This window comes from Hyperoodon ampullatus, assembly GCF_949752795.1.
Source record: "Hyperoodon ampullatus genome assembly, chromosome: 1".
In the NCBI taxonomy this organism is placed as follows: domain Eukaryota; kingdom Metazoa; phylum Chordata; class Mammalia; order Artiodactyla; family Ziphiidae; genus Hyperoodon; species Hyperoodon ampullatus.
Window position 1 is genome coordinate 158169683 of NC_136914.1, and position 19002 is coordinate 158188684.

Sequence of the window (19002 nt, forward strand, 5' to 3'; positions counted from 1 at the left end):
TCTTTCTAGACCTGCTGGCTATTGTTTCCCAAATCTAAATAAATTGGGAAATGAAAGATGCCTTATAACCCTTTAGTAACTTCAGATATTCTACTCATAATAAAAACACTTAACACATTCAGTCACTTAGCTTCTTTATGTCTTAGTTTCTTCATCTTCAACAGAAATGAGGGGAGTGCAGTTCCTGTCTATAATAATCACTGTAAGAATTAAATGGGCTATGTGAAAGTATACAACACCTGTCACACAGTAGATGCTCATTAAGTGTCCATTTCCCTGCCCTTCTCTAAGGGTTTTCCACCTTATAAAATCAGATAATTCTATAAGTGCCTGATTCATGCACCATTCATAGGATCAACTTAAATGTCTATTTCTTTTTCCCGTTATATATAAGCTCTTCATTTCAAAAAGAGAAATAGGGACCTTACCTGTTTGTAAGGGATGTAATATATTTTTCTCCATTGCTTATCTGAACTGACACACTTGGACTTTTGCAGAGGAGATGATAATATCTACCATTGACTAATATTACAAATATAGAAATGGTAAAGCTAGTCCATGCTAATAAACTCCTTCATCCTAGTAAACTTCTTGAATTTCTACTGCTTTTCTATGATAGCTCCACTTTCCCTGTGGAGTAACAGCTTACTCTCCATCAGGAATATTAACCTCCTAAAGAGGTACAGTCCTATCAAAACAATAATTTGGCATTGTAATAACTTTCCTATGTATATTACCTCTGTATCAAAGATGTTTAAATTTCTTTCAAATCTGAGAAAGAAGGGTAAATCTTCTATGGAAGTGTTTTTTTATTATTTTAATTGAGTACATTTAATTTCTGTCTATATGAAACCACACTTATACTTTTTTGCAGTTAAATCAAGAAATTCCCTTTTAAAAAGGGGAGAAATGCTGAACTGAGATTTTAATTAATTTTGCCCTGATTATTTTATATCTTCTTTAATATATGGAAATGAAACTTTCATTACACTTTACTTACAGTATGTCTATTAACTTCTGAATCTTTTGTTTGCCCACTCCTAAATTCCAGCCTTCCTTCTACCCAACCTTTAATTTGAGAAAGTGAAAATATTATCAAAGTTAAGATTCTCTAATAAGGAGATGTGTTATATTTAAATGTTTAAATAATGATATACTGAAATATATAAACACATATACTATATATATGTGTATCTATATATAGATAATAATACCCAAAAACCACACATAAAAATGTATGTATATATTTACAAATGTAAATATATGTGTATATGTACCTACATAATAATACCAGATACCCTCTACCATTCCAATCATAAATATGCTGATTAATATCTAGATTACTTTTTTACTGACATCTTTTCTAATTAGTTATCATCTTAGCCATATTTGTATATACGTATTTAGGAAAAATTGTGGTTTTTACATAAATAGAGCAATCCCAATTCTATGTTTGCTTTTTTAAATTCTTCTATCTAGAAATTGACATTGAACGTTGCGTGCGAGAATCAATCAACCTGTTTTGTTGGACTCCTAAAAGTGCTACTTACAGACAGCATGCTCAACCTCCAAAGCCAACTTCTGATAGCAGTGGAGTCAGAAGTTCAACACCTTATTTCTCCACTGAGTGTCCAGATCCTCCAAAAACAGATCTGGTACGTAATTGCTGATTTAATTCATAAACTCTAAAAGAAGATGGATGTTATATTAGTATACTTAAGTATCAGTATTGTTCATATACTATTATCACTTATGTCTTTTTAACATAGCTATCTTCTAATATGTGATTGTATTCATACAACTATTTCAGGTCTTGAGGTCAACCAAAGGTGAGAGCTTAAGGCCTTCTCAGGTCTTTCCTATGCATCCAAACATCCTATGTTTGCATGGACAGAGTTCTAGATTCCCAGGATCCTGTTAGCACTTTCAAATCCCCCTATGGACATTGCGTTCCCCAGCTTTTAATTTTAGTTTTTAATTTTTATTGTCAGCTTCTTCTCTGCTCCAACTGTTATGGCCACCTCAGACAGCTACAATATTAAACAATTGCTGCTGACTCTTTTTGACAGATACCTCCAGAGAAAAGTCTCTTTGAACAGAGAGGGTTCTGAGTCAGGTCAAATAAAGGCAAACACTGTGAGGAGAGGTCTCTAGGGAACTGGAAGACATGTCAAATAATCATAATTCCCTGAAATGATACTTTTTGGGAGCTCTAAAACCACTCTGTTCTGTCCAGTGGTTGCTAGACTTCTGGTTTGTGAGACTGTTGGTTTTTAAGGTGGAGCTGAGGAGAAGGAAAGAGTGTAGGACAAACTAAAGCATCACAGAACTCACATTCTTACTGAAATAGAGGTATTTCTTTTGACTATACTCCATAGATTGCTGCAGACCTTTGTTTAATTTCCAGAATTCTAAAAAGTTCATTTTGATAATCTTTGCCAGTATTCTCATTATGTTTTGGAGGAGCAGCTTTTCTGAGATCCCTACTCTGCCATTCTCACTGATGTCACTCATATTCTAAGCTATTTGTCCACTACATTTTAACTCCTGAGTGAAACAGAAAGATTGAGAGATAGTTGATTTTAAAAGCTCAAAAAAGGAATATTGACAACTCAAGTAATGTGAGACTTTCATTTTGTGATAAAGTAAAATTTTACTAGGAAAAGTCACTGTTCATTTTAAATTTAAGTGGTTTTAAATCTTTTCCCTTACACCCTCATCTGAAATGAGATTTTTGTTTAAAACGTCGCTAAATTTTTGTTTGAATGTCACTAAACCCCAACTCACTTTATATATTCCTAATTATGGTAAGTCTCAGAGTTCTGGGTCAATTTGCTAAAACTTTGTGATATAAAACTAACTTTTCATAAGTATAAAATAGATAACTAATAAGAACCTGCTGTATAAAAAATAAATAAATAAATAAAAATTTTAATAAAACAACTAACTTTTCTGTGTACTCATAAGTCAGATATATTATCCCCATCAACAACAATACTAAGAATGGAAGAGAAGAATATACTACATTATTTACATGAAATGTTGCTATCTGAAGAATATTCAAGTTTTAGTTCACTTTTCTTTAGAATTTATTTCATTTTTTTATGATATATTTCAACCATAAAGAAAAATATAATGAATAGTATAAAAACCAATGCATTATTTTTCAACAATATGTCTGAATACATACGATAAAACAGATACCATTCTAGTTACTGGGGCTAAAGCAGTGAAAAAAGAGTACCTGTCCTCATAGAATTTGCATTTAGTGGAGGATATACAGACAATAAGCAAAAAAGGTAAACAATTAGTGTGTTTTTTAGATTCCACATATAAGTGAGATCATGTGGTACTTGTCTTTCTCTGTCCTACTTATTTCACTTAGCATAATATTCTGTGGATCAACCATGTTGTCACAAATGGCAAGATTTCTTTTTTTCTTAATGGCTGAGTAATATTCCATTGTATACATATACACCACACTTTCTTTATCCATTCATGTATTGTTGGACATTTAGTGGCATTTAGGTGCCATGGAGGAAAGTAAGAAGAATAAGGATAAACAAATGGGACTACATCAAACTTAAAAGCTTTTGTACAGCAAAGAAAACTATCAACAAGACGAAAAGACAACCTAATGAATGGGAGAAGATATTTGCAAACCATATATTCAGTAAGAGGTGAATATCCAAAATATACAAAGAACTCATACAACTCAACATCAAAAGAACAAACAACCCAATTAAGAAATGGGCAGGGGGGCTTCCCTGGTGGCGCAGTGGTTGAGAGTCCACCTGCCGATGCAGGGGACACAGGTTCGTGTGCCGGTCCGGGAGGATCCCACATGCCGCAGAGCTGCTGGGCCCGTGAGCCAGGGCCACTGAGCTTGCGCGTCCGGAGCTTGTGCTCCACAACGGGAGAGGCCACAACAGTGAGAGGACCACGTACTGCAAAAAAAAAAAAAAAAAAGAAATGAGTAGGGGACCTGAATAGACATTTTTCCAAAGAAGACATACGATGGCCAACAGATACATGATCAGCATGACTAATCATCAGGGAAATGCAAATTAAAACCACAATTCAATACCCACTCACACCTGTTAGAATTGCTGTCATCAGAAAGACAACAGATAATTGTTGGCAAGGACATGGAGAAAAGGGGACCTGCACGCACTGTTGGTGGGATTGTAAATTGGTGCAGCCACTATGTAAAACCATGTAAAGTTTCCTCAAAAAATTAAAAATATAACTGCCAAATGATCTAGCAGTTTCACTTCTGGGTATTTACCCGAAGAAAACAAAATTAATTTGAAAAGATATCTGCACACCATTGTTCATAACAGCAGTATTTACAATAGCCAAGATATGGGAGCAACCTAAGTGTCCCATCAATAGATAAATCGATAAAGACGATGTGGTATATACTTACACACACACATAGAGTACTATTCAGCCATAAAAAAGAATGAAATATTGCCATTTGCAGCAACATGGATGAAGCTTGAGGTTATTTTGGTAAGTGAAATAAGTCAGACAGAGAAAGACAGATATCACATGATCTCGCTTGTATGTTGAATCTAAAAGACAAAACAAATAACAAAACAAAATGAAACCAGACTCATAAATACAGAGAACAAACAGGTGGTTGCCTGAGAAGGAGATGGCAGAGGGGTGTGTGTGAAATAAGTGAAGAAGATTAAAAGATACAGACCTCCAGTTATAAAATAAGTAAGCCATGGGATGTAATACACAGCATAAGTAATATGGTCAATAATATTGTTATCACTTTGTATAGGGATAGATGGTTAGTAGGCTTATGGTGGTGATCATTTCATAATGTCTGCAAATGTCAAATCACTGTCTAGTACACATAAATCTAATATAATATTGTATGCCAGCTATATTTCCATCTTTAGAAGGAGAAGATGAAGAAGAAGGGCAATAGAGAATGCCAAGGAGGAGGATTCTGGAGAGCATTAGAGAAGAGTTGCTATTTTATGTGGGGGACTCAAAGAAAATGTAGCTGATAAGGAAACATTTGAGAAGAGAACCTAAAGGAAGTGAGAGAGTGAGTTATATACATTTCTTGAGAACAAAATATTCCATCTTGCAAGTGCGAGGTAGTAACATGCTTTGTATGTTAGGGGAACAGTAAGGATACTATATGTAGAATGGAATGAGTGAAGAGGAGTGTGGAAGTCATAAATTTCCAGAGATCAGTGGTTCAGATCTTGTGTAACCTTAATACTTTGGCTTTATACCAAATGAGATGAGAAGCCATTGGAAGATTTTAAGCAGAGTGGTGACAGGATCAGACTTACATGTAAAAGGATTACTTTGACTACTATACATAAAATAGACAATAGGAGGGACAAAGGTAAAACAGGAGACCAAGGACGAAGCTATGATGGCTTAAAACCAAGGGGTAGCAGTAGAGGTGATGAGAAGTAGTGTTACTGAGTCCAAGCTCATACTACTCCCGTACAACAGGCCAATAAATTGAGAGACAAGTTGTTGGAACAAGGGATAGTGACTTTATGCAGAAAGCCAGCTGACCAAGAAGATGGTGGACTAATGTCCCAAAGAACCGTCTTACCCAAGTTAGAATTCAGGCTTCTTTTATATTAAAAAGGGAGGTAATGTGGTTGGTTGTTGCAAACTTCTTGATGTTGGAATCCTTTGTTCTTACCACTGTCCACATAGGTCAGGTCATGATGTTCCTGTAAACCTCCAACAAGACAAATGTTATTCTCTGTTCTGCAACTTTTTATCTCTATGTGAATGGAAAAAGTATTACACCTTTAAAGATCAGAGCCTTGAAAATGGGCTATCCTGTTTATTTCAGGCTGTAGGCAACATTCTTAACTTGCAGCAAAAGCAATAGAATACAAAGGTTAAAGTAAAAGAAACAGATCCAATATGGAGTCAGATTTCTTCTTCCCTATTACAGCAGTAAGTATATTTTGAAAACAGAACCAACAGATTGTGCTGACTCATTGAATGTGAGGTACGAAAGAGAGAGTAATCGCGGATGAATCCATAGTTTTTGGCTGAGGCTAGAAGGATGGTGTTTTGGGTGTTCTCATTTGCTGATGTAAGGAAGACCATAGGAGGAGCAGGTTGGAAGGTAAAATTCAAGTGCTCAGTTTTGAACATGTAGATTTAGAGATTTCTATTAGATGTCCATAAGAAGAATAAATACATTATTTTGTTAGTTTTATGAATAATATCTTTTAAGCTATTATGTTTTCTGGTTGATTATTCCTGCTTGATTTTAGTTTATTTTACATTCATTTTATAGTTAGCAAACTCATTTGATTTTTTAAAAATAGACTTTATTTTTTAAAGCAGTTTTAAGTTTATAGCAAAATTGAGTGGAAAGTGCAGAGATTTCTCATATACTCCCTGCCCCACACATGCATAGCCTCCCCATTATCTACATCCCCCACAGAGTGGAACATTTGTTACAGTTGATGAACCTACATTAACACAGTATCATCACCCAAAGTCCAAGGTTTACATTAGGGTTCACTCTTGGTATTGTACATTCTGTGGGGTTGAACAAATATATAAATGACATGTATGCATCATTATAGTATAAATGCCCAAAAATTCCACTATGCTCTACCTATTCATCCCCCTTCGCCCTCAACCACTAGGATACAAACACTGATCTTTTTATTATCTCCATAGTTTTGCCTTTTCCAGAATGTCATATTGTTTCCTCCATGTCTTGATAGCTCATTTTTTAGTGCTGAATAATAGTCAATTGGTTGTACCACAGTTTATTTAACCATTCACCTACTGAAGGACATCTTGGTTGCTTCTAAGTTTTAGTTATTATAAATAATGCTGCCATTAACATCTATGTGTCATTTTTGTGTGGACATAAGTTGTCAGTTCCTTTGGGTAAATACCAAGTGTTTTGGAATTTATTCTCTTTTTAAATCTAGTAGATTGTAGAGTCTCTTGGATGTTTATGTGGCTAATTCAATCAACTACACATATGAATACATTTATCTCTTGCTAGTTACTACTTTTATTATTATATCTCTGATTTTATGTGTATGTGTATCTTATTGCATTGCATAGGACCTCTAGTAAAGCAAAATAAGAGTGATGAGAGCGGGTAGATTTCTTTGTACCTGAATTTAATGAAAATCCTTCTAATTTCACCATTAAGTTTGATTTTTTTTTTTTCGCCGTACGTGGGCCTCTCACTGTTGTGGCCTCTCCCGTTGCGGAGCACAGGCTCTGGACGTGCAGGCTCAGCAGCCATGGCTCATGGGCCCAGCCGCTCCGTGGCATGTGGGATCCTCCCAGACCGGGGCACGAACCTGTGTCCCCTGCATCAGCAGGCGGACTCTCAACCACTGCGCCACCAGGGAAGCCCTGATATATTTTTTTTAATTAATACTCTGAGTAATGAATTTCCCTTCTTCAATATTATTAAGAGTACTTGAATGAGTGTTGAATTTTATCAAATTCATATTCTATTAATAAGGATTGATTAGGATCATCTTTTTTCCTCATTTAATCTGATAATGTTTACATTATTAAAAATTTTTATATTGCATGGTCCTTGCATTTCTGAGATAAAGTCTACTAGGTCTCTACAAAAATGTAGTACTGACTATATTCAATTTGCTAGTATTTGCTAGTATTGACTTTCTGCATCTATACTCATAGGTGAGATAAATTTATAATTTTCTTTTCCTGTCTGTCCTTGTTAGTCTTTGATCTTAAGATTTTATTTCTCTCTCCCTGTTTTGACTGTCTAATCAGTTTGTATAAGAGGAATTATCTGTTTCTTATAGATTGAGTTAAACTTGTCTATAAAACCACCTGAGTCTGATGCCTTTTAACCAGGGAGATATATGGTTATCCATTCTTCTGAGTCACTTTTTATAAGTTCATGTTTGAAAATTATCTATTATCTACGCTGATTTTATTACAGTCCTTTTTAAAGTATCTATTTTGTCTAAGTTTTTATACCCATTCTTTATATAAAATATTTTTACCTGTTTTAATATTTTACCTCAAATTTTGTCCCCCTTTTCCATCCTAGTATTGTTTATTTGAAGTCTTCTTTGTTCAGATTTAAATGTTAGAATAATAGAAAGTAGATACAAAAAATTATGTATGTATGCCTTACAAAAGCATATTCACTAAATTTAGGATAATCACAATTCAGATTTACATACTGTATATTCTATGTTAGATTCTATAACAGATAACAAATGGCTTTTGTAAATTTAAACATGAACTTCACTCTGTGACTTGTAGAATCAAAGCTTGAAAACAGCTCTGAGAAGAATATTACACTTAACTTTAATTTATCCATGTGTCTATCATATTTATTCCCAGAAGCAGATGACTGTAGTAGAAAAAGCATGAGCTTTGCTATTAGATGAACTTAGTTTCAAATTTCAACCCTATTCCTTTTTGGTTTTATAATCTTGAATAGTTCACATAACCTCTCTAGTTTCCTGTTTGTAAAAGTGAGCATAATTATAATAATTCCTACTTTGTGGGGTTGTTAAGCACCTAATTCAGTATCTGATACATAATAATATTAGCACTCAAACAAATGGTAACAATCATTATCACACATTTAGTAATTAAAGTTTAAATGTTTCAACTTTGAAACTATACAAAAATTTTCTGAAAGTCTTCTGTATCTAAATAATTTATACAAAAGAAGAGATGTTCTGGTATTCTTCTATTTCCCCTCAGCTATGTCAGCTTTATTACTATCACTTTACATTTAGAAGTCACTACAGACAGTAAGGGTAGTAAGGGAGAGGGAGGCTGGCTTGCCAAAGAAGGAATCTTTCAGGCATTTTTTTCCTCAGTAATTTCAGTTTAAGATTTCACTCTGACCTTTACCTCTTAGTTTCAATACTATTTTGATCCCCAAACTTGCCAAAAGAATTATTTGATCTAGTGCCAATGTCTTTCACATCTACTTTTCCTTAAATAGCTAAGACTCTGCTTGACAATTCTAACCACAGCTAATTGAGGGGCTGGGTAATATATATATATATATATATATATATATATATATATATATATATATATATATATATATATATATATATATATATATATAAATGTATGTAACTGATTAATAGAATAAAATGGGTTTTTTGAAAATTGAATATATTTTAGAGAAAGACTGGCCAGCACTGGATTTTTTTAACCAATTTCTTTGTTAAATTTTAATTACCATATTAATTTATTGATGACTGGTATAAGTTAGTTGCATGTGCACTGTGACTAAGCAGGAATTATTCTTGTTTATAAACACAAATATTAGTCTGGGATTTTATTAAGTAAATTAAATTTTGTTTTGTTTATGTAATGTTAACTGTTTACATTTACTATTGTTGTAAAGTAAGCAGAACATTCATTGAATTATCCTCAATTTACAGGTATGCTTTAAGTATAGATTAAATATGAGTTTAGTGTACATGAAAAGTTAAAAACACATTTGTATTCTTTAAGTTGGACTAGCTTCTGAAAGTCTGTTATAAATACTGGTCTACAAAGTTTCATCTTGATAATAACACCACTGTTTTTTATAGTTTGAACAATTTAAAAATAACACTACAATGATTTATAGTTTTCAGGTACTCAGGTACAGTATTTTATTTGTTCCTAAATAAATCTCTGAAGTAAGTATTTTTATCCCTATTTTAGAGTTGAGGAAACTCAGAAGATTACTTAAAGCAAGTTAACTTTATCAGTAGTGTGTTGTGTTTTTCTCTCTTATGCATTGAAATGTATATATTAATATACAACATATCTTACTCTATAGTCATTGAGCACTTTTGTAATTTTCTTTTCTTTCCCTAGTGCATATTTATATACACTCATGCAATCACCTATATACCTGCTCTTAGTTGAAATGTTTTCACAGTTATGTAAAAAAGCAGTTATGTGACCTCTTTTTTTTTTAAGGTATTTAATGTATTGCTGGTGGTTTTCCAGAAAAAGAATTTTAAACCAGTTAAACCTCCAACAACAGTAAATGAAAATGCATTGTTCCCTATATCCTCCACAACACTGGACATTATAATTAAACTTCTTTTGCTGACTTGATAAGTTTTTTAAATCTCACTTACATATGTATTTCTTTTATTACTAACAAGTTTAAATTTTTTCTTCTGTTTATTAACCAATTATACTTTTTCTGTGAATTGTCTTCAGGTAATTCTTTGTCCATTTTTCTACTGGGAGGCATTTTTATTGATTTGTAGTGTAGTGGTAGAATACTAACATTCTGATATCTTTGGTACATACTTTTCCAGCTTGTTGCTTGCTTTTAAATACATTTTTTTAAATAATTTTAACACAGGTTTAAATTTTTGTGCATGTGATTCCTTCCAAGACATTTTTAAAAAAAATAACATTGGTTTATAACATTATGTAAGTTTCATGTATACAACATTGTATTTCAGCTTCTGTATATACTACAGTGTGCTCACCATCAAAAGTTTAATTTCCATCTGTCACCATACAGTTGATCCCCTTTACTCATTTTGCTCTCCCCTATCCCTTTCCTCTGGTAACTACTACTCTGTTCTCTGTACCTGCATGTTTGTTTTGGTTTGGTTTGGTTTGGTTTGTTTATATTCCACATATGAGTGAAATTGTATGGTAAAGAAGATCAAAAGAAGTGGCAAAGCCAGGGAGGCATATCCTTAAACTCTACTAATTTAAGTTGATTTAATTAATCATGAGCCCTTATACTGAGAAGAATGGAGCTAGGGGAAGATCTGAGTCTTTGGCAAGAAATTCCATGGTTGGTTGAGAAGACAAAAACTACTCCAGCAAGATTTCTGAAGTCTATCTAATGTTAAAAAAGGAATCTTGATATGAACAGTCATTCCTAAGCAGAACTGATCCTCAGAGGGAGAATATCTTTGATCTATCTCTAAGTCAGGTTTTTACTTCTGTTATTCAAAGAGAGAACTCCTCCAGGTTGGATAGAGCTAATGAGAACTTGTTTCTGAAGTTAAGGAAGTGAACATTTCACATTGAGTAGTCTGTCAGAGTCTGACACTTAGGACTGGCTGGGTTAAAATTATATGGAAAAGCTGTATGTATTAACATCATATTAAGGAAAATGAAGTTTAATAGATAAAGGCTTGCTATTTTTGAAATCCATACTATTTGTTATTCTTTTGTGTTTAATGGTATAGCTGATTGTTTTCTGTATATATAATTTATCTTCTACTAGTCATTTGTAATAGCCTGTCACTATATTTTAATCCATTTAGCATGATCATGAGGTTCCCAGATTATTCAGTTATTATCAGGTAGCTATTTACACTTGAGAGCTGCATTAAAATTCCTAGACAAATTCTTAAATTCTTGGTGATAAATATCCCCACATCCTTAGAAAAGGAATAAGTAATTCAACAATATCATATGGTTGTCTCAATTATATGTAGATCTAAAGATAGAGAATATTACCAATCTACAATAGCTTTTTTTTACATGACTGTATTATTCTATTATGTATACACACATACACATACACACACACACACACATGCACGGAATGTATGTATCTTACCCTTTAGGACACCTGTCTTTTTCTTACACTCCCTTCACTTTGTATTCCACTTTCTCCATTCCCCTGACAAAAGTCACAAATTACTCTTTTCAGTCCCTGATCTCACTTGACCTCTCTTTTTTTTTCAAACATAATCTTTCATGGATTTTTCATACACCCCAATCTCCTCGTTTTCATCTTTCCTCTCTGTTACCTTCACTCAGTATCTTTCACTGTCTTCACCTGCCCTTGCATGTCATTAAATATAGCATTCCTCGGGGATCTTTGTGAGCTTCCTTCTGTTCCCTCACAAGATGGGTATTAGACAGTCTTGTATACTTCCATCAAACAGTGACCATGGCTTCCAGTTATTAGCTCCTGCTCAAGCTTCTCTTGTTAGCTCTAGGCGACCAACATCCGATGCCTGCTCAACACTCCACTTGGATGTTTCACAGGTAACCTCTAATTCAGCATGTCTAAGACTGAATTTATTTTCTTTTCCCCTTAAAGCTGCTCCTCCTCCAGCATTCCCTATATCAGTAATCACCATTTTCCTTCCCTGACTTGTTCAGGTCAGTATGTAGATTCATCTTTGATTCCTGCCTCTCCTTCCAAATTCAGTTAATCAGAAAAACCTGTTCACAAATCTATTCACTGCTATTTCTGATACCATCATTTTAGTCAAGTTTACCATTATCTCTTATCTGCTTTCCTGCAATTTCCTGCATCTATTCTTCTTCCTCTTTCTTCAGACTTCAGCTAGCATAATCTTTTAAATTTTTTTTAACTTAAAACAACAGTAATTTATTGTCTCACACTTGTAGAAGCTAAAAATCCAAAATCAAGGTGTTGGCAGGGCCAAGCTCTCTCTGTTGGCTGAAGGAGAGAATCCTTTATCTCTTCTAATTTGTGGTGTTTGCCAACAATCCAGTGTTCTTGGCTTATAAATACATCATTCCAGTCACATGGCCATCTTCCCTTTATATGTCTTCACATCATCTTCCCTCTGTGCATGTTTGTCTCTATGTCCAAATTTCCCCTTTTTATAAGGACACCAGTCATATTGGATTTGGGCCCACCCTCAGCATAATCTTTTTTAACTAAAAATCTTGACAAGACTCTTCCCATTATCCTTACAATAAAATTTAAAATTCTAAACATGGTCTACAAGGCCCTGCCCAAATCTTTCCACTGCCTACCTTATCAACTTCTATCAGTGTATCTTTCCTTCTTATTCTTCTGTGCTTTAGGTTTCTCCCAGTTTTAGGAATACCCTTTACATAATTCCATAATAAGGTCTCTATAGCTGCCTACATTTCCTTTATTAAACTAAATTTCTGAAGAATAAGAACTGCATCTTACTGATTTTTGTGTTCTTGTTGCTTAGTATAATTCCTGATGCATCGCAGCCTCTTAATAAATAAAATAATAACATACATTCTTCTCTGATAGTTTGTGGGTACGTTAAGGACCCCCAGGGCCTAATTCAATGCCCAAGAAATAGTGTTCTCTCAATATATATGTATTTAGTTGAAGTAATTACCACAAATAAGGTTTTACTGGTTTACTCTCAGTTGAATAAAGCATTAAGCCACAACTCTTTATTCATCAGGCATACTAGCTTTACCTACTTTTCCTTCATAGCATACGTTATATTGATAATTATATACTTATATATTTTATACTTATGTTTTGTTCTCCACTGTATCCCCAAAACCTATCACTGTGCCTGGCTTATCAATAAATAAATAACACCTAGTAATCAATAAATATTTTTGGATGAACTAATGAAAAGTTAATTCCAGTTAATCATAGTTTTACTCTGTTTCCTATGAGACAATGTATCTAAAAAATGGTCTTCAAAGTATTCTATAATACTTGTTGAAAATGCATATTAAAGGCTCCACAAACATCCCATATCTACTAAATCAATCTCCGAGGGTTGGCGCCTGGAATCTATGTTTTTACTCAAGTCCTTGGGTGATTCTTAATGTGATATGTGCATATAGTTTTCTCATGACTCATTTTTGAAGCTAAACAGAAATGTTTCTTCATGAGGGAGGGGCGGGAACCACAATGATAAGACCTTCATATTTATGGTTATAGTGTTATTTTATTTTCTGCGTTGATTTTTTGTTTGTATTTTTTATACTAATTACTTGTTTTATAGTTACTTATGTCTGACCTTTTTGACCAGTTAACTTTCCTTTCATGAAGCAAAATCACCACCTGTTTCACTACTCAGCAATCTCAGCCTGCTCACTCTCTGAGTCTCTTCTCTTGTCTTTACTGCCAATGCCCAGCCCTCTTATAAATCTCTCTCTCCCTGGCTATCCCTCCCCTGCTTGTTCTGCTTTGTGAGAGCAGTTTTTAGTCACTGGTACTAACATACAGCACTGGAATTTCAAAGGCCTTTCATGTAGAAATAAAGTAGAGAAATTCATCTAGGACTCAAAAAACTATGTTTCCTACTAATACTTTATGTTTTCTCTCTTGAAATCAGTAAAAAGTAACCCTATTGAATCAACTCAGAATTTATGTAGTGATTCAAGTAATAATTACAGGGTATTAATATATGAGTCGGTATGATATAAACATAATTGTCATATAACATGGAAAGCATCAGGAATTGAAAGTGACACACTGTTCTCCTTGCTGATAACTTGAAAATATGAACAATTTTGCTTCAAGAGAATAAATGTAAAGAAGCGAAATGTTGGTAGGGATTAGGGAAAAATCAAGAGAAGACAATGATTCCAAAAAAAAACATTTAATTTTACTTTTCCTTTTTTCCCTCATCATTTTAAGAGAATTTTGACTGTTTTATTCATTCAGCAAACATTTGTTTTGAGCACCTACTAAATGCCAAGCACTTGATAATTTAATTTGTTAAGGGCTTTACAGTTGTAGAGAGGTTTTTACAGTCCTTATTTCATAGTAGTATGGACTGCATCTTTTCAAAGTATCTTGCTAACTGAGGGTACATGAGGAAAGGTGGCTGGGAATGTATCTTCAGTTCAGATGAAAGAGATGATCAGCAGTGCCCCAGCCTTGCCCCCATTACAACCATGCTGTTCATTTTCCATTCTCAACTGTTGTTTAAAACAGAGCCCCTCAAATCCAGAGTTAACATATAAACTTCCTTTCCTACAGTCTATCAGTTCCAAGTTGGGGGTGTACTTTACTTCAATGCACCAGAAAACTGTTTTGGCAGATGGAAATAATGTATCAGGAAGGGATAAAAACATGTATTATAATTGTTTGGAAGGGTAGGCTGAACCAAAATCTCAAATCCTTTGCTAAATGAAACAGAGTATAAATAAATAAATGTAACAAAATAACTTAAGGGTAATTCTTTATTTCCAGGTCAAGAATATGTAAATTAATGATGTGCGTTTATTGCTTTTTCTCATTGACCCTAAAGGTTTTTTTCTCATTAAAAAAATCTAATTGTTTCACTGCAGCAGTCTGAAGCTTGAAACATTTACATATTACATATCTTGTCGTTATATTTTTAAACATTTACTACTATCCTTTTTTTGTGAAGTATGAGAAATCAAAATTCACAGTTGCATATTAAAGATCTGTCTTCCTCTGAGTTATAGAAATCCCTGGGTCTTATGCTAAATCATCAAATTAGTAAATGCCACTTTTCTGAATGTAGATACTTCAGTGTACATCATCTGTTCTGAATGGAGCAGTGCCCTCTTAATACAGCAAGTGAAACAAGGGCAGAAAAAATGCAGAGCCAGACAAGAATCAAACAATGACTGAATGAGCACTAGCTTTCTAGAGTGTACTGTATTGAGAACAATTTTGGGGGGCAGAGGTAGGGGCTAGATCTTGGGAAGGAAAAGAGAGATGTTTAGAAGTTTGGGGTAGGAGGGTATTGGGGATGGAGTTCTTGATGGAAAACAAAAAAGAAAATAAGTAAGAATTCTTGTCATCTTTGGTGAAAATAATAATTGTCATGATTTAAGGTAGAAAATCCTACTTAGAATTGGCCCAAGCCAGCAGCTGGACTGATCTGAGACACGGCACACTTCCCTACAGACATCAGGGCGAGGCTTTGACACACATTAGCATATCTGCATTTCAGTCGATAGGAAGGTTATGCTGGTGACAGTTTTTATTCCTTTGCAGGCTGATTTAGTTCAGTATTGATTTGAGACAGCTCCAATAGCAGTGTTTTTTCACGGGTAAGTCTATAGAATATATTTTCATCATGAAGAGTAATGGGCACAGATAGCACAATTCCAACCTGCTAATGAATATCTCGGGTCTTCCACTCAGATCTTTCTTATGCAACCTCAAAGTTCAGGGATGCCATTTCAGGTATCAATGACATTCCATGGCATTTAAAGAGAAATGGATTCTGGCACAATTCTACAGAAGGGCTAGCAACAACAGACACACATGTTATATACAGGATTCAGTGAGTCTAATGATTTTCACAATCCCAGGATATAAATGTCCTGTTTTTTTCAGCCATTCTCCCAGGATATCCTATAAAATATGCAAAATAAATAATCAAGCCTTGTTATATGAGAAATAAATCTACTACTAAAAATTCAGTTTGTTAACCCGATTTGTACAGGTGCTAACACAGAATTTAACAAATAAAGGTACATAATGAAAAAAGAAAAGACAGATTTTATCTGCAGCATTCTCACATCTCCTAGAGAATCATTGCTAAAGGTTATTTCTTTCTTCGTTTCCCGCGAAAGCCAAAATGAGCAACTAAACTGGAATTATTTCAAAATATATCTATCTGAATTATAGATATTATTAAATTCTACAGAAATTAAGTAAAACAAACACTAGCAAAGAATAGATAAGAGTCCTGACAGGCTTGATTTAATTAATATATTTTAAACTTTTATGCCTATCAAATAGATATTTGAATTAGTTTAAGATTAATAAAATGTTTTCTTGAACAAACTAAATGGTTTCCACTGATTCATATACTCTTATGGAAAACTAGATTCCCACATGTACTTATATCCATTTCCAAATCCTGTTTTCAGTTATATTCATCTGTTTCAGTTTCTTTTCCAGTACCAAGAGGTTATTAAAATTATAATTATGTCATACATTTGGCACTATGTTTCTATGGGAATTGTAGAATTGACTTGTCTTTTTCCTTCCTCCCCTGAAAAAAAAAAAAACACTTTGGTGTTTATATTATGATTAAATTAAAGTTATAAATAAGTAGAAAAAATTGATATACCATATGGAGAGTTTATTTTTTCCAAAAGCAGTGTATGCTTTTCTATTTATCCATGTCTTTTAGTTCTTCTGTGGCATTTTAAAGGTTTCTCATGTATTTCTTATTAGCATTATTACTATTTTATGTTTTTGTTTGTTTGTTTGTTTGTTTGTTTTGCGGTACGCGGGCCTCTCACTGCTGTGGCCTCTCCCGCTGCGGAGCACAGGCTCCGGACGCACAGGCTCAGCGGCCATGGCTCACGGGCCCAGCCGCTCCTTGGCACGTGGGATCTTCCCAGACCGGGGCACAAACCCGTGTCCCCTGCATCGGCAGGCGGATTCTCAACCACTGTGCCACCAGGGAAGCCCCATTATTACTATTTTAACCTTTCTGTTGCCATTATTATTGGGATATTTTATTTCATTATATTTTCCAGCTGGTTATATATACAGAAAGACTGTTGGCTTTACAAACAGTTTGATATAGCGGTAAAGAACACAGAGTAGAATTTTTGAACCCCAGCTCTGCCACACCAGCTACATGACCTGTTTCCTTGTCCATAAAATAGAGATAATAATATCACATACTTCATAGGATTATCGTGAGTATTAAATTAGTTAATATATTCAGAACACTGCGCCACATAGTAAACACTAAGTTTTCACTGTTGTCATCATTATCATCATCATTTATCTGAGAGGCTAGTACCAGCTTCTGACTTTTAATCTATTAGTCATTTGTTGGTTAATTCTTGATTATATATAGCATTCTTACCATTTATAGCATTATTATCATTTCAATTAAAGTAGCTTCATGTGTTTTAACCAATAAATTTATCATCTGGTTTTACAACAGAATATCTATTTTATTTTTTTCTATAAAAAAATACTTTTGAATACATTGAAATGTCTGTCAATGTGGCCAGAAATGCCAAAGAAAATTTTTTAAATTTTATTACAGTATATAATTGTTGAAATATATCTGTACATTTTATAGTTACTATAATATTTTAAAGGTTTACTGCACCACAAGAAATATTGCCTGTAACTCCTTTATCAAATATTTTTCCTTTTCTTAGATTACTTTTTTATTGCATATTAAGTTGTAGTAAGCCAAAAGGAAGATATGAAGACATTTTTTAACAACTTTAAAATAGAATATATCTAGAGTAAATTTTGCAGAAATGTTTCCATTGCATTATAGCTGATAATTTGTTAGTTGTAATTGCTGTTACATTTAACAGACTTTTTGTAAACAAAATAATTAGATTTTCTTTTTAAAATTCTGTATTTTTTCATACCCAATTTATAGTTTGGAATCTAGAACTCTAGTCAGATCCGAAATGAATTCAAAAATTAGTTTGCCCTTGAAATACTTTCATTTTCAATAAGAAAATATTTTTTAAGAAATGGGTACTAACCAATTTAACATCATGGAAATGATCCATTAGATTTATCAGTTCATATTCTGTAATACTGTGTGTTATAAACCTAAAGTACATCTTGATGATCTCTGGCTTTAGCCTGGTTGTGACAGATACATAACCTTTCTGATCTCATTAAAATCAGAATCTCTTGATTTATGTGAGAGAAATTTGAAATACAGCTAAGTACATTATGAACATTGAAACTTCTGTATCTATATTCTTATAAGAATTGTCTGGAATGGTTTGTTGTGTGTTAAAATAAATGATTAGAGATTAGAAACAAGTAAGTATCCTTCAATTTTAAAGTCTTCTTTCTTCACAACTAAAATTTTGAATTTCCCTTCATTTAAGTTATCTCGATTATATATCAAATAACAGTGGTTGGCTGATACATGATATTAGCTGATCATTCCACCAGATATTAGTCATGGTAATAACAGTTAATACCACAAGCACGTTAGAGATCTCACCAGCCTTGTCCTTGGTACAGCAATAAGGACGAGAGAGGTAGATCTCTAGACTTTCTCCCGTCAGGATTTACTGAAGCTTCCAGCCAGAGAGTATTTTGGTTGTTTACTTGACTTTGGTTATATAGTGAGGGGAGTGATGGGGGAATTTCCCAAGTCACAAGGAACACATGAACAAAAATTTCCTTCTATGTGTAAGGAAAAGAGTAAGAGTGAGAGAGAAGGGTGATGAAGTCAGTAACCCAGTTCAAGTAAAGACTGTACCTTGGAAAGGTAGAGTTTGAGATGAGAATATCAGCTTGACTAAAATACCTCTTAGTCACCGGCTGGTTCTACT

At 33.7% G+C, this 19002-nt stretch overlaps 1 protein-coding gene across 3 annotated transcripts in view; it reads left to right on the plus strand.

Annotated features, from left to right (window-relative positions):
- Positions 1–19002, plus strand: part of TBCK (TBC1 domain containing kinase) — a gene marked incomplete at its 5' end in the record, with an annotated part of 227688 nt that overhangs the window by 145961 nt on the left and 62725 nt on the right. For all 3 annotated transcript variants that reach the window (XM_079700269.1, XM_079700270.1, XM_079700271.1), the window contains one exon: positions 1480–1655. In XM_079700269.1, coding sequence (XP_079556395.1) covers positions 1480–1655 — 176 coding nt within the window. The remainder of the gene's footprint in view (positions 1–1479; positions 1656–19002) is intronic.